The sequence below is a fragment of the Canis lupus genome, chromosome 30 (assembly GCF_011100685.1).
Source record: "Canis lupus familiaris isolate Mischka breed German Shepherd chromosome 30, alternate assembly UU_Cfam_GSD_1.0, whole genome shotgun sequence".
In the NCBI taxonomy this organism is placed as follows: Eukaryota; Metazoa; Chordata; class Mammalia; order Carnivora; family Canidae; genus Canis; species Canis lupus.
The window spans coordinates 19,537,213-19,558,043 of record NC_049251.1 but is presented as its reverse complement, the minus strand read 5'-3'; the positions used below and the strand labels follow the sequence as shown (position 1 = coordinate 19,558,043).

The 20,831-nt window shown below is 36.3% G+C and overlaps 1 protein-coding gene across 4 annotated transcripts in view; it reads left to right on the top strand.

Moving 5' to 3' along the window:
* Positions 1 to 20,831, top strand: part of WDR72 (WD repeat domain 72) — a 220,893-nt gene that overhangs the window by 73,500 nt on the left and 126,562 nt on the right. For all 4 annotated transcript variants that reach the window (XM_038580460.1, XM_038580459.1, XM_038580462.1 and 1 more), the window contains one exon: positions 7,964 to 8,166. In XM_038580460.1, coding sequence (XP_038436388.1) covers positions 7,964 to 8,166 — 203 coding nt within the window. The remainder of the gene's footprint in view (positions 1 to 7,963; positions 8,167 to 20,831) is intronic.

Sequence of the window (20,831 nt, the reverse complement as noted above, 5' to 3'; positions counted from 1 at the left end):
CCTGAGGGAAAGACTGGCATGTCCCAAAGAGGAAACCGATTGCAATTAAAGAGCTTGTGCCCTCCTTGCCTGCTCCACTGTACCCACCTCCAAAAAGGAGACTTTCTGTACGCCTTCACCTATTACCCAGGACCTTATTCAGGAGACTTTACGCCATGCTTTTCTTTCCCAATACAATTCCTCTATCCAGGTAAAATTCCAGATCAATTCATCAAGATATTTACCTAAGTGAATAAATGATAGAGTCCAATCTCATCAAGGATATTGTAGCTGCCGACTAACTTAATCTTCAACCAAAACCATGAGGGGAAATAAAGAGCTATTCGAAATATTTTAAAATTAAAAAAAAATAAGCATACTTGCTGTAAAAAAAATCAAACAATACAGAGTCAATGACATTTTGCAATACTCAGAAGCTGTACAATTTTAATGTTTTATATATAATAGGTAATAGTAAACTTAGATATATACTTCACATCATAATACGGAAACACTTTTCTGTAAACATTCACCTCTTCAACTGATTGTAGATTGTATTAGGTTTTAGAGTGAGGTTAAAAATTAAATTAGTTGTCGTAGATTCTATAATGTTAGCACATGTTTAAGAAGAAGGAGTATTTAATAAGTAAATACCTTGGAAAAAGAAACTTAGTTTAAAATTTATTTAAAGTGAATGCACTATTTGTATTCCTTATACATCTCAGCAGCTATAAACCTTTATGTGTTTCGATTCTTTTTTTCTTTCACCCCACCCCCACCCCTTCATTCTGTTTTTCTGGAGGTCAGCAGTCAGAATTAGACATGAAGGTTGAACGTGGTCCAGCTGATAAGTCCCAGTGTTGCTCTGAATGTGCTGGAGGCAGTGGCAGTACTAGGGTTAAGGTCATGGTGGTCAGGGACTTTGTAAAAATGCATTCTTTATGCCCTAAAGGTAGAAGGTTGAAGTGAAGCCAATCTTGAGTTTGTTATCATATCAGGACCTTTATATAGAACAAAATGAGCCACATCCTTGACAATCTATTTTACAACTAACCATATTATATTCAAATATATTAAGGAATGAAGGTATATGCCTTCATGTCTAATTTAATATTTTCAGATCCATTCCCTTTCCACACCCTTCCATTACTTTCTAGTTAGCTAAGTTTGATACCAATGGAGTTCCCTACCTCTGGTCAGAACCGCCATCAGTTATATATTTTCTGGAGTAAGATGCAGTAACTGTGAAATGGTTTTGTTAGGCAGGGGCCACCAGGTCGATCTCCATACAATTCTATGAGCAAGGCAATGAACTTCATGTGTAACTGGAGATAAATGACACATCTTACAACAGACCCAGTGGTCAAATTCCTTGATACATGGGGTTTAATGACAGCTGGAAGTCGCTGTTTTGCTGAAACCCAATTTCATGAATTTGACTACTAAATTTGATTGTGAGGTCATTTTTTTAAAACTATTCTGTTTTAGATATAGTAATTCTGAAATATGGCTGTCCACTATCTTGCAGCCCATTACCATGGTGGAATCAGAAAATGCCCGCCTCGAAAAAGAAAAAAAAAATTCTCTAAGATATTTTATATATATATATATATATATATATATATATATATATATTACATGTTTTTTGTTTTTGTTAAGCTTTGTTAAGCTTTGTACAAATAAGTACAATTTATATTCATTACTAATTACATAATAGGAATTGCTTACCAAATTTTGATTTTTCACAATCCTGTAATGAGCGTCATATTTCATTGAAAATGTTTTTTAGTTTTTGGTAAAACAAATTGTTTGAAATTTGTAGGCTTAGGGGGCACCTGGGTGGCTCAGGGGTTGAGTGTCTGTCTGCCTTTGGCTCAGGGCGTGATCCTAGAGTCCCGGGATCAAGTCCTGCATTGGGCTCCCCACCGGGAGCCTGCTTCTCCCTCTGCCCATGTCTCTGTCTCTCTCTCTCTCTGTATCTCATGGATAAATAAACAAAATCTTTTAAAAAAAAGTATTTATCTCCCTCCAAACTCTCTGGAGATGGCATTCTTTGGGATTTAGTCCCCGCCCATCTGCTGGTAATGCCTGAGCCTTTGTCTCCATGCTTCTCCCTCTACCTAGAACTCTACATTGTTAACTTTGCATATCTGTTTGGATGTTCTCAAAGTTGGCTTTTTCAACAATAGAAACGACTCTGTTCCTTCTTTCTTAGGTCCTTCAGGTAGCCAAGAAATGGTTAGAAGCCAAATTAAAGTGGTTTTGGTGCACCTGGATGGCTCTGTAGGTTCAAAGTCTTGATTTCAGCTCAGGTCATGATCTCAGGATCGTGAGATCAAGCCTCACATCAGGCTCCGAGCTCAGTGCCGAGTCTGCTTGTCCCTCTCCCTCTGCTCCTCTCTCTCTCTCAGCTACATAAATAAATACATAAAATCTAAAAAAATTAAAATAAAAATGATACATTCGTTTATCAGAAAGAAGTATGTATTGTAAGGACTCAGGGGTGTATTGTAGAGACTTGAGGGGAGTAGTTCTTAGAAAGGAACTACAAGGTCTATCTTTCCGTCTCTCCCTTTCTCTGTCTCTCTTTTCTTCCTTCTCTGTCGATTTCCTGTGTCTCTCTGTGCATTTTCTTATTTTCTCTCTATAGGCTAGCATATTCTGCTCCTTGGTCCCTGTAGCAAGAAATGGCTACTCCAAAGTCAACAGGTTGTATTCAGAGACTCCTTGTTTCCAGTTCCAAAATCATGGGGCATCAGAACAACCCCACAACGTGGTGGTGAGGGAGGACAGGCCCCTGACATATAAATGTACCATTCCCAGTGTTGGCAACCTGCTGGCTCTGGGGTTGAAGTTTATAATGAATACAGTCTGGTGATAACTCCTGTCACACTAAGACCCTGGTATGCTCTGATTCATAGCCTTCTCCTTCCACTGCTACAGGGAAAGGGTAACATTTAATTTATTATTTAATTTATTCATTCAGTATTTATTCATTCAGAACAAGTATTGAGTTCTGCTTTGTTATTGGAAAGTATTGTTCCAATACTTTGTTCAAGTATTGAGTTCTGCTTTGTATTTGGAATACAAATTCTTGTATTTCATAGAATACATATCTGAAAAAAAAAAAAAAAAACATCTGGGAGGGAGGCAGCCCTGAATTTAAGCAAGCAATCAAATATACCAATTACAAATGTGTTAATTTCTACAAAATAAAGGAAAGAAGCTAAGATAGAAAACAAGAGAAGATAAGAATTTACTTTAGAAAGGACTCTCTGAGGAGGTGAGATATTAAGCTAATACTTGAAGAGTGAGATAGAGTTAGCAGGAAAGGATGTGTTTATTTTAAAGACTTTTTTTAAATATCTGATTTGTGAGCAAGGGGAAGATGACACATGAGTAAGCAGAGGCAAGAATATGACTTGTAGGTCAAGGAGTTTGGATTTAATCCCAAGTGTAGCCACAGTAAAAAATCATTAGCCAGTCTTTTGACGTCATATAATCCATTAAGAAGTATTTATCTAGCCTTTAATTTATGCCAGACTTCAGCCTGGTTTACTAAAGAGGATTAAAAAATAAGTCAAATATATAATCCTACTGATTCTGATTATTACCTAGCCTGAGAGGCAAGGCTGATTGAGAAGATTCGAGTCTCAGGTAGGAGGCAATGGGGGCCCACTCTGGTCATATGTACAGTGACCTCGGGCCCGGGCATCAGGCAGATCCCAGAACTAAAGACCCAAGAAGTTTTGTTAAACTGCTCACAAGTGCCAAGTGAGAACTTGACATGTTTCAGAGAGAGGATGTCATATAGCACAGCACACACGGTGTGCCAGAAACTTCTAGGTCTTTTAAAATATTTACTCAAAGTAATCCACATAGTAACCCTGTGAGATGAGAATTATTATTAACCCCATTGCATGGGTGAGGAAACAGAGGCACAGGAATATGACTTGTCCAGAGCCGTATAACTGGACAGGGTAAAACCAGGATTAATGTGCAGGGCAGCCTGGTTGTCAGGTCTTCTCTTAGCCACCATCCAGAGATGTCTGCAGGCTGTCATCCCTGACAGGTAGAGAGGACAGTGGTTAGATAGGGCTACAGAGAGGGATCATAGGAAGTTTTGGTTTAAAAAAAAAAAAAAAAAAAGATTAGATATGCAATGTTGAATTGGTGATGAAAGCAGGATATACAGTGGGAATATTGACAATATGTGCCTGGGGCTCTGCACAGAGCATCTTGCTACTCCTTATATTTCTGTGCACTGGCTTATTGAGGAATAAGCAATTTGGGATCAGTGAAAAGTGCTTCTAATGCTTACTGGTGTCATCTTTCCTTCACTCTGTTAGGACACTAACTGTTCCAGCTCTCTTTTCTCAGGATTGATTCCATTCTCAAAGGTACTATTATAAGTTTATGATTAGGACAAATTGTATTAAAACTCATATTAATGAAAAAGTAATAGAAAAAATTCAAGATATTTGCATAGAAAGCATTTTTATACAATATGATTTTTACTTGGGATAGAGTTTATGGTGTATTTCACATAACATCTACTTTGAGGGAGGAAATCATATTATCACATAAAATGATGTGTAATTCACATATCTTTCCATATTGTGTTCAGATTGATTCAAATGAAGAGTTAAGTGTGAGTTAGCTTGTACTCTTGATGTAGCACAGAGCAAAAGAAAAAGAAAGATCTAGTTATCATTGAGTTGACTTTGGAAAGCAAAAATTCTCTTGAAATTGGATGTTGAATTAAGCAATTTTGTAAACCTTCAGTTTCTGATATTTCTTTAATATCAGGAAGCAGTGATTATTCTGTCTGCTGCCAAAGACAGTTTATTAGAGTTACAAAGGCACTCCTTGTTGGACCTCCTCCGGATCATGGCATCCCTCCTAGGCTACTGTTTTTGCTATAGACTTTTCTAACAATTTAAATATATCCCTGAAGTTATATGAATCCCATGATTTCAGGATATATTTAAAAAAGAACATCTTGCATCAGAAGTGTTTTATCATGGTATAATAATCTGTCTAAACAGGAGAGAGAAATGACACAATAATTTGAGCAGAGAAAATTTAATGTAAAGAATTGTGAACCATCACAAAGAATGTAATATGAGGAACTGGCTGATAAGAACTAAAGAAAACTCTAGAGAATTTAGGAATAGCAGATTTATGGAGCAGCCACTATACCTAGAGCTGAGATAGACTGCCCAAGGAAGATAGGCTGCCCAGGACAAAGATACTGACTTTATTGGAAAGGCCATGGCTGTGGTCACTGGATTTGTGGAGAAGTTGGTATGGTGTGGTGTGGTGTGGTGTGGTGTGGTGTGGTGTGGTGTGGTGTGGTGTGGTGGAACTTGCCAGAAATATGCTCCCTAGGGTGCTAGGGAAAGCCATTCACAGAGAGATGTCTCACTGGAAGTCCTCTGTCATGCAACCACACAGAGTGTGCCCAAGGCAGCCGCTACCTGCAGGGTGCTGCTGACTGCCATGCACTGTAGGAGCCTACTGCTGGGGAAGCCACCCATGCTGCTGCAACAGAGCACACCAGAACCAAGAAGAAAAGAAACTTTTCTTCTACTAGGCTTTTCCATCACCTCTTATCCAGAATGTTAAAGGTTAACATTTATGGATAAGGAAAAATATTTTAAAAGCACATATCCATTTTCACAGAGCAGGCAATGAAGGGTGAATTTGGAACTAAGTAACAATGAATTGATGACTAACATACCTGGGAATCGCTATCTCTCCATTCTCAGCGTTTGGGCTTTTAAAAGCTGTTGCCTTGAACTTGTAATAAAATCACTTCATTGTTTTGCAATTTACTTGTCTATGATAACTTTAAAAGAAATGGAGTCACTCTAATGATTCCTTATGTCACATTTGTGCTTCAACCAGTTCTTTGAAACAAAATAATTATTTTCACATATTTTACAGCTAATCATGATGGAAACTATTTTTTGCAAAACCAAGTGTCCAACATTCTGTTAGTTAAAATGGGAAGTTTTTAGTCTGGAGTGAAAATAGCTTCATGTTACTTTAAATATTATAGCAGATTAGTTTTCAGATATTTCTTACCTCCACACAACCATGAGATGTTACATAAGCTCAAGAGGGACAAAGACTGAGTCATTGTTGTTTAGCATAAATTGCCAGCATCTAGCACAGTGAATGAGTGACCCCATAGTAGATGCTAAGTTAATTATTTATCTATGAGAGAGATAGCTCAGAAAGTCAGTGAAGTTTGCTAAATGTCACAGTTACAAGTTCTGGGATGCAGTCATTTTCAGCAAGGAGTAATAACTATTATCTTTGGTTTGAGAAACTTTTGTTATTATCATCCTTGAGAAATGGGGTTTTCTTGTTGCTACCAGCTTTATTTGTTCAAGATATATTAATCTTGATGGGGGAATAAACCTAGAGAAAGAACATGCTTGTGAGTTTCTATGCTAAATGTGTTAAGTTATGAATGCAGAAATGTTATAATGAAAAAAAAAGTGTTGTTAAGCTACTAAAGACTAAACTTCCACCAAATATTTTAGCATAGTAGTTGTTGCTGATTAAGAATCCAGAGTACCAACTAATGGTAGTTTAGTTGCTGTAAAGGAATAATACAGAAGAGAAGAGGAAAAATGGGAAAAGACTGGATAATCTTAATCTTCTGCTTATCTAGACATAGTGGTATAGAATTCTTTTTATTTCCTTATTGTAATTCCTTTAAATTTATATTTTCTTAATACTATTAATAAGAGGGTCACTGGGAAGCTTAGTCAGTTAAGGATCCAACTCTTGGTTTTGGCTCTGGTCATGATCTCAGGGTCTTGAGACTGGGTTTCACACTCAGCTCAGAGTCTGCTTGAGTTTCTCTCCCTCCCCTGCTGCTCCTCCCCCTCCCCCCACTCATGTTCTTTCTCTCTCTCAAATAAATAAAATGTTTTAAAAAATACTATTAATAAGAATTACCTTTCTCCTTCTTAACCATTAGTACAACTACTTTCTCATTGGAAAATACAAGTACTTTCTCATTTCTCATAGGGAAGGGGTAATATGAGATGAAATCTATACTCTTTGTATGTCAAGTTAATTTTCAAAAAAAAAATTTTTCCTTAGCATCTCTACTTAGTAGGATATAGGTTAGATATTTAATATAGTATGAATAATGTAAATGAACTCATTAGAGACAGTGATCAGCAGAATTCATATTTATTAAGATTTCAGTGAGAGTTTGGCATTGTATTTTAGAAAAGCACTAACTCCTTGTGAGTTGTTTTCTGATATCTTTACTCTATTTTGTACTTGTTCCTTATAAATTTGAATGGAACTTACCACCATCTTGAAAGTCTGAAACTGAAGGAATGGCAGAGAAGAGGGCAAAGGATTGTTTGTGGGATTTTCTTTTCTAATCACATAAATAAAAGTCAAAGGATATAATAGCCATCATAACAAAATTCTAGAGTGCTGTGCATTCCCAAAGCAGTGAGGATTCTTGGGTAAAGGAGGTAGCAATATAGAACATCTGTGTTCTTACTTGTCCTATCCACTTAAATTATGTACATATATTACCAAAAGAAACTTTTTTTTTTTTTTAAAGCAAAGAGCACTGTGGTTCTCTGTTATTTGTGAGTTGAAACACTAGGGGACAGCACTAAAATATTCCATAGTTGGTTGTTATTGATCACTTGCATACTGTATAATAAGTAAGAGATTTTACTGTTAAAGACTATTGAATGCCCTGTTGATTTCAGTGGATAAAAAAGCACAAATAGGAAGATGGGGTTTTCAAGCCCATAATTTCAGCCTTTGTAAGATGATTTGAATAATATAGAGAAAGCTCTCAGGCTCCTTTTTCATCTATAAGAAGGCATGATCACTTAAAGAATTGTAATTTTTCTGATAAAAGTATTTTGTTCTTTTCATTCTTTTGGAGTAAATATTTTGCATAATTTTTAAAATTTTTAATCTTGTTTTCCAGGCACTTTGGAAAGACATGAAACAGGAGAAAGAGCAAGAATTATTCTCAATTGTTGTGATGATTCACAACTTCTAAAGCCTGAATCTATACTTCCAGCTGCCTCAGAGACACATAAGCACAAAACTGTAGAACAGAGATCCTCCAGCTCCTATCAGCTTGGGCCAATACCTTGCCCTGGTTTGCAAGTGGAGTCTTCATGTAAGGTAAGTTCAAACCAAGTTGCTGCTCACAGAGAACATGCCTCCATGGATATGTGGCAATTAAATGTCAGCACAGAAGCAAGAACTCAGAGGTGACTGCATCTACCAGACATATCTACCAAGTGATCTTGGGTGAATCAGGATAACTTTTTAAGTGGTTATTAGGTTTGGTATAGCATTCTTTTTGACAAGCTCTGGCTATCATAATTGAGTCAATCTTATATTAACTCTTGAGTTCTAGATGGTTTTCATTTGGGGGAGGGGCTATATTCTGTGGTCTGGATCCATTTTTGTTTTTCAGTTGAGTGTATGTGACCTCTTCTTTAAAATGCTTATTACAGATAAACCAAAAAGGTATCACAAAAACTGGGTCATTGTATTGACGAATTTTTTGATATACTCAGCATCTGTAGGATCACCAGCCCTTAAGGGTTCCAAGCCTTAATTAATAAATAATGATAGAGTTTGCATTTAGTTTTGTAAACCAAGTCAACCACCTTCACAGAGATTTGGATGAGCTTTCTTATTTTCAGTTTTAAAATGATATGGCAATTTAATCTGATTTCTTTAAGGGACTCTTCCATCTTTTTGTCATCTTATTTCTAAGTTACCCTCTCATCATGTTGTTGTAACTATGCCATTTATATGTATATATATCTAATGGAATATTTTCTATGTAAACCTATTTTCATAATATTATCTATGATATTTTAATGTCTGCATCATTCTCTATACTTTGCATATATTATTATTGATTAAATTATTTCCTATGGCTTGATGTAGAGATTGTTTTTTATGTTTCACTTTTATGAATAACATATCTATGAACCTCAAAGCTTTTTTTCATATTCAGTATTATTTAACAGGATATATTTCGAAAAGTGGGATTTCTAAATCAAAATTTTGCTGATTTATTAACATTTTCCATCATTTTAATAGTATTATGAAGACTAATACTAAGCCTTATTTAAAGTCCTTATTAAGGCTTTGTTTTTTATCTCATGTGCATGTAATGGTTCAAAGCAAAAGGATATGTCATCTTTTCTTTTAAAGATTTTATTTATTTATTTATTTATTTATTTATTTATTTATTTATTTATTTATTTAAGAGAGAGGACAAATGAGGGCAAGAACAGAGGGGGAGGGAGAGGGATAAGTAGACTCTGCACTGAGCCCAGAGCCTGATGTCGGGCTTGATCCCAGGACCCTGAGATCATGACCTGAGCTGAAACCAAGAGTCTGATGCCCAACCAACTTAACCACACAGGTGCTGGATGTGTCATCCTTAAGAAAGCTTCATAAGCTGCTCAAGCTGTGCCTCAAAGCTGCAGGGTGGGGAAAAAGGGGGAGTTTGGCACCTGACTGGCTCAGTGGGTAGAGCATGTGACTCTTGACTCAGAGTCATGAGTTCAAGCCCCACATTGGGTATGGATTTTAAATAAGTTTAAAAAACAAAAAAAGCTGTAGTTTGGGGGGTGGGGGCATCAGTGTGTGATCTTCAGCTTTTTGGGTTTAAATACTTGATTTATATTTTATCAGTAAAGCCAAGCTTTATCAATTTTTTGAGAACACACTAACCAAATACCCAATAAATGCATGTATCATAGAATGACAAGGCTCAAGTTTATGATGATAAATATAACTGAAACTTTGTTCATTGCTCAGCACGTTCTCACTATAGCCAAGCTATAGGTAGCAGCGGAGAAAAGGCAAGTGCCATTTTCACAGAGGACTCCTTGATGAGCGTTGAGTGGAGGGCAGAGGGTGCTCATTCGCTGAGCTCCAAGAGTCTGATGCAAGATACTGTTTCTTGGTCAAGGCTGACATACATTGAAAAATTCCTAAGTATTGAATCTTTTTTTTTTTTTTAATTGCATTTAGGCCACACACTTTTGTTCATACTCTCCTCCTTTAAAAGAGGAAAATATGAGCAGCCCAGGTGGCTCAGCGGTTTAGCGCCAGGGCATGATCCCGGAGATCCGGGATCGAGTTCTGCATTGGGCTCCCTGCATGGAGCCTGCTTCTTCCTCTGCCTGTGTCTCTGCTTCTCTGTGTGTGTGTGTCTCTCATGAATAAATAAACAAAAATCTTTTAAAAAGTCTTAAGGGGATCCCTGGGTGGCTCAGCGGTTTAGCGCCTGCCTTTGGCCCAAGGCGCGATCCTGGAGTCCCGGGATCGAGTCCCACGTCGGGCTCCCGGTGCATGGAGCCTGTTTCTCCCTCCTCCTGTGTCTCTGCCTCTTTCTCTCTCTCTCTCTATGTCTATCATAAATAAATAAATAAATCTTTAAAAAAAAAAAGTCTTAAAAATAAAATAAAAAATAAAAGAGGAGAATATGAGAGAATAAAACCAGTCAGTAGGCTACAGCTTGTTGTTGTTTATTGTTTTTCTTTTCTCATCTAGTCAGATTGATTTTAGATTCCCAAAACTGCTTTTCATGTTTTTGAAATAAGTCCTATCTTATAAGGAAAATTATGTCAGTCTGATGAAACTTTAACATTCACAACCAAAGATGACAGTCATAAGATCTTGGTCTCCAAAGGTGGGGAATTGAGTTATAAGATCGAGAGAAATAAAGCTTGGTGAGTAAGCCCTAATGACTGCCCAGCACTCCCACCTGATGTGGCTTTGTTGCTGTCTATGCATAATGGAGTGTGAGTTTTCTAGTGGGAATTATATGCTAGAATAGTAGACAAAATCTTGGAGATGTGTCTTGACTCCTGCACGTCAGATGCCTAAGGTCTACAGGAGCAAATCTCATTCATCAAGTACCTATTTTACTAGCTTAATTCCCAGAAGGTAAACTGATTACTATTTCTTTCAGTTTCTTGGAGGACCTCAGAGCTACCCTTTAGGTAGTGGTAATAGTATATATAGATTTCATTTTCTTTATGTAATTTTGTTTCTTTCTTGACTCCAGAAAGCAATAAAATGCCAGGGTCTTGTTTTCCTACTCTTAGGCTTATTCCAGCTTTATTTCCTTGCTACTGCCCTTTGCCTCAGATGACTAACATTCACTCTCTTCAGAGTTGGCAAGTTTATTCAGATAAGACTATCACCTCCCTTGTTCTAGACACCATACTTCTATTATTATTGAGCTTACTGCTAATTAGAGGTATTTTTATTTGTGCTTCCCCTTTTATGGCTGCATATCTTCCTTTCATCTTCTTTGATTTAAGCTCTTGAGATTGTTTTATCTTAATCTTCATTTATTTACAAATTTAATACGCATGAAATTTCAAGAGAGCTTGAAATTCTCCATTGTCCTTATTGTTAATGTACTAAAATGCTTCATGAGTTTTCATAAGAAAAGAATAGTTTTAAAGAAGAAGATTTGAATCACACTCATTTTAGAGGTAGGAAAATGAGGGACAGTAACCCTGTGAAATGTAGAAATATATAATAAAGTTTCTTTGTGTTTCAGAACTTTTTTATGTGGATTTCAGTGGCATGCTGTGAAGTACTTTCAAATGGTAGAATGAATTGTTTAAAGAGAAGGAAAGCATGGTAGATCTGTGACATGGTGAGCTACTTGTGTTTCAAAATATTTGGAATTTATTTGAATGCAATATTCAAGTTTTCTTGCATTTGAAGAGTGAATATAGATTTGGGAAAAGGTTTTACAGAGAACAACAAATGTAATACAACACTTTCAAAATGGGTCCAATTTGAAATGCTAGAGTTGTTGAATTTGTGCAGCTAGACAAAGAAAAATCTTTGGAGTACAAGAGGGCCAGAGTCTTAAAGGATTTAAAGGAATACAATATCATATTAGTGATGGGGAACTGCTTTTCTCAGATTCTGCTGAGGATAAAACAAGATAGAAACTGTTTAAATTGCAGTGGGAGGAATTTAGCTTCAAAGTAGGAAATAAACAACCTTACTAAAATCATCTCTACATAGCAGAAATCTTTGTAGCTTCATATTTTAAGAAGAAAAGGCCTGCTTTGTCTGTTGGTTGGTTGAGTTGGTTTTAAACTTTTTGTTTGTTTGTTTGTTTGCATTTCTTGTCTGTAAATAAGTAATAAACAGGGTTATTTTAACTATCACAATTTAGATCCATTGCAGTGTGCTGGGAATGCCCTTTCTTTTAAAAAACTGATTTTCTATCAGATGCGGGGCTCCAACAGCTCCCCCTGGTTGATTGTTTAGTGCTGCACTGTTTAATATGGTAGCCACTGATCGAATATGGCTATTGAATGCTTGAAATTTTGCTAGCACCACATGTTAAAATGATCTTTTTTATAGAGAGAATTAAATAAAATGTTATTAAAATGAATTTTACCTGTTTCTTTTTATGTTTTTTTTTTTAATATGGCTACTAGGCAGCTTATAAGTATTTATGTGGTTTACATTCTATTTGTATTGGACAGTGTTGAACTCAACCAGAGATAAGCAAACTATTTGGTAAAGAATCAAATGATGAACATTTAGGCTTTGAGGGCCAGATTTTCGCTGTTGTTAACTACTCATTTCTGCAATTTGAGCACAGTAGCTACCACAATTCTTAAGCAAACAAGTGTTGTGCTCCGATAAAACTTTATTTACAAACACAGGTAGTGGACCAGATTTGATGCTCACTGGCTATAGTTTGCCAATTTCTGATCTAAACAGTCCTCTCTAGACTTAGAAATTATGAGGGTACTATAGGATGATTGGCAAAACAGCCAACACCTCTCCTCCTTAGATATCTGAATTTCTAATGAAACTACTCATTCCAACTTCTTTTGCACTATGCGGAATACAATCCCAATGACCTCGTTGGGTCTGTTCCTTGATAGAAATCATGAAATGCATACATGTTTGCAAATCTGCCTTTTTAGAAAAACAAGTATGTACATGATACCTCCCAATCCAAGCAAAAAATTTTAATGACATTTCCTTTAAATAATGTACCTATACATACATCTTTATCCAAACATATAAAATTGATTATAGATAAAGCATTCATTTACATTTATTTATACTCAAGTGAGCTTTATAGAAATATGTATTTTTTAACCTTTACTTGACCTTAAGTAATGTCTATTTGGTACCATTTGCTGAAAAATCTTATTAGAGCTTTATCCCGCTACCTCTCGTAAAACACAGATGGTGCACCAGTAGGCCACCAGTAAAAAATTGGACCCCACTACTAATTACTTTATCAAAATGAAATGTTAGTTCCTTGTATTTTATGACACTAAAAATAACCAGAATAGAATAAGAGTAGTTTCTTAATGATAATGCTTTAAAATGTCACCTGTAAATTTACATGTAGAAATATGAAATAATAATTCATGTGGCAACATTGCATGTTGTACATGAACTTAGTTTTTTTTACTGAATTATTTCTATTTTATTAACAAAATTTAATCGCTATAGTAAACAAATAAATAATATGCATTACAGAAGGATAAATCCTTAATAAAGAGTGGTAATTTTCACTTTTTTGATGAGTAGTTAATGTTTGGTATATTTTTTAAAATGTAATAAATAACATATAGCTTTTTTCCTAAGGTACAAAATATTTTCCATCAACTTTGTGTAGTTTTACAAGAAAATAAATTTGTGTTATTAGACATCCATGTGTGTCACTAAAATATAGGAATTTCTCTCTTTATACATTGGTTTAAGATTTTTGTTCTGAGTATTTTGATTTAGTGAATCTCAACTTAAAATTTGAGTTCCTAAATGACAACACTCATCCTAGTAAGATATAGAAGTATACAGTAGCAGGGAAATATACAAGCCAATTTGCTTTGTGAAACATGTGAAGTGATGCAAATTTTTGACTATAGAGTATAACCACTTTTATATCATATAATAGTTAAATAAAAAATCTCTGTAATACTTAATACCTTTCTTATGGCTCCTTTATGAGAAATGTCCCTTTCTCACTTTGTGGCATAAATGTAAACTTTGTGGTACAGTCACCTCAATGTTGAGAAAAAGTATGAAAAGCCTATCACAGCTTTCTTTCAAAACTAATGTAGGAGGTCTCAGAGTCACTGTGAAAAGTACAAAACACACGGTTAAAAGACTCCAGCTGTCCGTCTGCACACAGAAGCAACCATGAATTTCCTCACAGGACTTCAAAGCACTGCTTGCATCTAAACATTCGTTGGCCATGTAAATTAGAGACACAAAAGGAGAATGCTCGTATTTCATGGTGCGTGGCTGGTTTAAGTCCTGCATTGTACTGCACGCGCCGGTGGGGAGTGCCAGGAACAGAAGGGCACTGTTCTGACTCGTGTGACAAATGTAGTTAACACCAGATCCATATTAATGTTGTCAAGTTCCCTTGATGTATTTAAACAGATTTTAATTATTTTCAGCGTCCCAAGGCCTGAAATATATAGCCTAATAGTTCTTCAAAGAAAGCTTACTTAATGTGTGAATGTAAAGCCTCTCATAAAAATGAAACTTTTATATTGGCCTTAGTCATTGACATAGGTTATTCATCAAGTCAGCAATTTGTGTGGCAAAGTGCCATTTGAATAGTGTATTGTTAGGATACTTATGGTCCACTTGACAAGGGCTCTTGCTGTAAATAGTGCAATTTGACTCCAGCTGTTAAAGAGTGGCTTTGACAGCAGCCAAATAGAATGGAGATGCCTTACTGCACCGGCGAAAAATCAATATTGGGTTCTTGTTCATGGTAACCTGTTCTTTTCTCTTCTGTAGATTTATAAACGACTATCAAGGGTTTATAAGTGGAAGTTTAAATATTATTTTAAATGCAATTCACTTCGAGTTTTAAATTAAGACTTGTGATAAATGGTACAAGTGCAGAGTTTTAGGATATTATTTCTACCCCCTGGTTCATGTTTAGTCACAATTACAGTTCAGCTGAATTTGGATTCTCTAGCTTCAATGGGAGAGAAGTAGTGTAAAACATGGTCTCAAAATTGTGTGCCTATTGTATATTGCCAGCGCAATTATTTCTTCTTTTTGATTTTCTTATCAATGTATCTGTGTCCCTCCCACCCTCTCTGCGTGTATACCTTTCTGTGGAGATGGCGGGGTTCTTTGTGACTGTGCCCATAGCAACACCCACAGATGTTGACAGCCAGTAATGTCCCCAGCATTGTCAAAGATTTCCCTAAAGCAGAGTCCGGCTGGGTTTGAAGAGTTTTCTAGCAGTTTTCAGCAATACAAGGTTGCTATGATACCTGGCTGGTGGTAAAAGATGCCGAATCTGTTAATTTCAATAACTACATGCAGGGGCTCTTTTGCTTTGGGTTTCTGTACTGTTGCTAGCTGTTACATTTAAGATTACAGAAGAGGAAGTGAAATTATAAACTCAAGATGAGAAAAAAAATGTTTTAAGGGTTTACTTTGAATCCTAATATTGAATAAAAGAAAAATTTTCTAGGTATAAAAACCATTTAGCTGACGGTTGATTTCCTAGGATTGCAGGTATTATTTATCTAAATTACTTCTGGTTTTGTCTATGATCTTTTTTTTATTGTTGTTTACCTGAGATGTCATAAGTCTTCATTGAAGGTGTGTGCTGAGCAGGATTTGAAAGAGCTGTCATTTTTAACATGAAAAATGCTGGTATGACAATTATTTTCTCAAATGCCTTTTTCAGTGAAGCCTGTTAAAATAGCCATCTTCCTATTACTGACCAACTCTGCATTTATTGAATTTGTGGCTGAGATAGCAACTGAAAATTCATAAAGCTGATAATATAATTGTATACAAAGACCTTTAAAGCTGATTCAAGGTCAGCGTTATTGTTTTTATAATTGCTGATAGGCAGTCGTGATTTCTAGGAGAAAGGGTTTGTTCTGCACTGGTTTTAGCTGGTTCCAAAAAAGGCTATCTCTTTTGTTAATTCTAAAGTAAACCCTTTCAGTGAATAAATGTTTATACCATTTCTTTAGTGTTAGATTTCACATAGATTTAGCTCAGTTCTTCTCTGTCCCCTCCCTCAAGTCTTCATTGTAAGAAACACAGAAATCTAAAATCATAACCCTTTTTTAATTAAATAGTCTGATTATCATCATCCGTTCACTTGCAGGGTGGATATTCTAGCATAGAAAAATGAGTAAAAGTTAAACATATCAAGCATTTTAATTTCTTAGCTTAACCTAGGGACACTGTGACATAGTTTTTAAACTATTATGCTACTAATTTAAAGCATGGCTTTAAATTATCTACATTTACATTAATAATTTTATAGAGATATTGCAGAAACTATGAATTCTGTAATCTTATCCATATCATATATACCACTGCCCTAGACTATTTGGGGACTTTTCCTCCCTCATTTCTTCTTTCCTTTCTTACTTTCTTCTTAGTTGTAAATTGCTTTTGCTTTTTAAAAACCTGTGATTTTCCAACTTTGTCAAGATTCTGCTTCTTGTAAGACCCAAGTCTTCAACCTACTGAAAGAAGTCCATATCTGTGGGGATACAAATTCATGTCAGTGGATTTGGATGTTCTGTTGTTAAACAGTTTGCCAGTTCTGATGACAAAGCAATGGTAAATATTATCTTTTTGCAGAAACTAGGAGTTTCCTCAGTGACCAAGATATCATCTTGTATCAGGAGTATCTCGTGTTTATCTCCTATTGTTTATGACTACCACAGTGGATGATATTTTCTGGTGTAAAAAATGGTATTTTTAGAAATTCAGATGTTGCGTTAACTAAAAGGGTTAGTGGCTTGTAACAGGAAAGAAAAGAAGGAGAATAAAATCTTTCTTCTTGAAAGCTGGTAATATCACTTATTGACTAAGAGTACCATCTGGACCCATTTAAAGGAATCCCAACAGGAGCACTACTTCTGTACCAATGACTTATGTTGAAACTGGTCCTAAGAGAGCTGCAAATGCAAAAATGTAACAGGAAGCAATTCTCAGAAAAGAAAGCATTTATTCTCATGGAATGTTTCCCCTATGTTGGTAAAAACAAAATGTATTAAGACCTTAGCTTTATTCATTGGAACTAAAAGAGCATGAACTTATTGAAGTATATATCCAGCTAATATCCCCATCCATTTTTCTGAATTGCATTTTAACAGTGACATCCTGAAGGCACGACCGGTTCTCTGCATCCCCAAATGGCATTCATGACATTAGACACAAATAATGACATAAATGGCATTATTTGCAATTCTCTATATACAATGAACCTCATATAAGTCTGTTAACAGCTGTTTTGATCTTAAATTGAAATAACCTACATAGACTTTGGATCCAAGTATGATCATTCTGCCAGATATATAAAAAACGGTCATAAGAAACTGCTGTGAGCAGCCGGGACTTCTTAGGCACATATTTAATTCCGGGCAAAGTCACATAGGAATGAAAATTTTTGATTTGGGGGATTTTTTTTTTTTTTGGTCTTCATGTGTTGTACCAGACCTGATGGTTTTAGAGAGCCAATTTGAAAGCTCACAAAATACAGAATCATGCTCACCTTTATCACTTTCTTCCTGCTTGTAGGAGAGGTCTCTGGTCACTACACAAAAGTTGGTCCTCTCCATTTACTCTCTGGGAGCATATGTTTTGTTTTCCCTTTTGCTCCTTGAAGTAGAATATTAATCTGGATGCTTAAAGAGGAGTGATGGAGGAGCTCTGGAAACCTCTGTTTCCACTCTCAGAACGGTGGCGTGTTAAAACTGGAAGTGATCAAGTTACCTGTTTCCCCTCTCCTTTCTCCACCAGGGGGATTTTAGAGGCTCATCTTGATTGAATCACACAGTAAATCAGGTTTAGGTACAGGACTGGGCTTGTTGGTTCCTGTCTCTGCTCTCTCAGTCCCCATGTAGCTGAATGTGCTGACCAATGGAGCCTGCAGCCAGGCTCTGACCTGCCCAATTCCGCTCATTCCTGGGCTCCTGGGTTGTCCTGTCTTCCCTCCTCCACCCCACTTCTTTCAATTAACATTCATTGCTAACTAAGCAGGGGATCTAGTGGACTAAAAGTCAGTTTGGGATTGTTCCTGTAGTCCCAGAATTCCAGAATTCCCTTTGCTGTGATTAAGTTGATAGGATTTAACTTTTGCTTAGATCTCTGCTTTTTCTTTTCTGGTTACCCTGCTTGTATACCTCTTCCTTCCAGGAACCTCAGTTTCAGCTCTCATGGATGACCACTCTGGCTTCTTCCGCCTGAACCTTTCAAAAACTATGGCATTGTCATTTTTTTATTGTTATGTAATAAATTACTAGGATCGTAGAGGCTTAGAGCCATGCACATATCTTATATCACAGCTTCTCATGTACCAAGAATCTGGCATGGCCTGGTTGGATTCTCTATGTGGAGTCTCCCATGGCTGGAATCTAGGTGTAGCCTGGGGGGCTGCTGTGTCATCTGAAGCTGAGGGACCTCCTCCAAGCTTATTCAGATTATTGGCAGAATTCATTTCCTTTTGGTTGTAGGACTGGGGTCTCTATTTTCTTGCTGGCTGTCAACCAGGACCACACGTACCTTGCCAGATAGCACCCTCAATCTTGAATCCAGCACAGAAAAATTGTTTTGTATCAAGTCCCCCTATATTTTGAATCTCTGACTTCTCCCTTTGCAAACAGCTATTAAAAACTCTCTGCTTTCAAAATATCTTTGAATAAGAATAAGTCAAATGAGTCAGATAATCTCCCTATATTAAAGTCAACCGATCTGGGTTACCTTGGTGGCTCAGTCAAGTAAGTGTTTACCTTTGGCTCAGGTCATGATGCCAGGATACTGAGATCAAGCCCCACCCACATCAGGCTTCCTACTCAGTGGGGAGTCTGCTTCTCCCTCTCCTTCTGCCCTTCCTCCTGTTCAAGTGCTCTCTTTCTCAAATAAATAAGTAAAATCTTTAAAAATAATAAAATAAGGTCAACTGATTTGAAACCTTAATTATATCGGCATAATCCCTTCATGATAGTACCCAGATTTGTGTTTGGCTGAATAACTGGAAGAAGGTATATTTCACAAGGAACTGAGAATCTTGGGGTCATTCTTACAATTCTGCCTACAGATGGGAAGTTTTCTGACTCAAGGTGACTACTGTTTTAGGACTATTACCTTCTTCTGGTTTGGAAACATTTAACTCTGCCCAAGTGCACTGATTAACTGTCCTAGTACTAATAATCATTTCTGAAATTTGAATCAAGACTCTTGGGACCTCTTCATCCTGTCTATTCCTTTGGGGGATTGGTCTGTGCTATAGGAGATCTGTCTCTTTTGTCTCTTAAACTGAACCGTTTTTCCAAAACCATACCATGACATCAACTGTGATTATACAGCAGAGTGTAGAAAGTATAATGTGGGTACTGTCTCTTCCTACATGGTTATCATGAGGCATAACCACGAAAAGAAATTGACACTGGGTATGGCTCTCCAATCTAAATCTGGAACTTTCAAAAAATTCTAGAACTTTATCATATGATTAGCAGTCTAAGATCTTTAATTACCAAGGACCTATCTTTTCTTCAACTTTGTCATTTATAATTAAAGTCAGGTTTATAGATAACAAATTGTTTGTCTTTAAGGTCTCTTAAGTGTATTTTTCCTGTTTACCTTTCTTGTTTAGCTATTTAATAATAGCTTAACTAATGTTTAGAACTTTTTTTTTACCTTAGGTATTAAATTTCAGGTATTATTTTTTTTTAACTTTTTATTTATTTATGATAGTCACAGAGAGAGAGAGAGAGAGAGAGGGGGGCAGAGACATAGGCAGAGGGAGAAGCAGGCCATACACCAGGAGCCCGATGTGGGATTCGATCCCAAGTCTCCAGGATCGCACCCTGGGCCAAAGGCAGGCACCAAACCGTTGCACCACCCAGGGATCCCAAATTTCTGGTATTATTAAGGATGCATAAAATTAGTATGACAGTAGTAGAAAACTATCAGTTTTGAATATATTTCATTCAAAAAATTTATTTTCCTTTTTATGATAATTCTATCAATCATAATAAATTCTGCCATGAAATATACATCTGACTTAATGGTCTACCCTCTGTGTTACTCAAGGGAACACCTGGGATCAGATATAGCAGATGTAATGAGTTGCACCAGAAATAAGTTTCTGGAAAACAAACAGCACCCCAGATGGTGGTTTGCTCTACTGTTCTTCTGGGTCACTTATGGGACTACATCTTGGTGGTTTTTTGCTTTAACATAATACTCAGTGTCCATTGATTTTAGGACTAAGCTCTTGAATTTTAAAACATTATAATCTTATTTATCGGAATACAGCTTCATAACAGGAAATAATTATCAAAATCTGTTTATTTTTAAAATATTTATGTATTTATTCATGATAGACACAGAGAGATAGGCAGAGGGAGAAGCAGGCTCCCCGTGGAAAGCCCGATGAGCTACTCCATCCCAGCACCCTGGTATCATGCCCTGAACCAAAGACAGGTGCTCAACCACTGAGCCACCCAGGCGTCACAAAATCTGATTATTTTTTACAAATGGATTCAACCTGAGGATTTTTGGTCCTTATTTTATTTTTTTGTAAAGAAAGCATTATAAGTGGTGCTTAATTTGTAGGCAAATCATGAAATATAACGGAACCAAACAATATAATCTACAAGATACTCAGTAGTTCATTATGTATAGATGAAACATTATGTCCCTTAATATTTTTATAGTCCTCTTTCAGTTCCTGATATCTTTTTGATGAATCATTTAATGTGGTTGCTTTTAATTTCCATTTTCAGGATATGATGAATTTCATTCAGAGT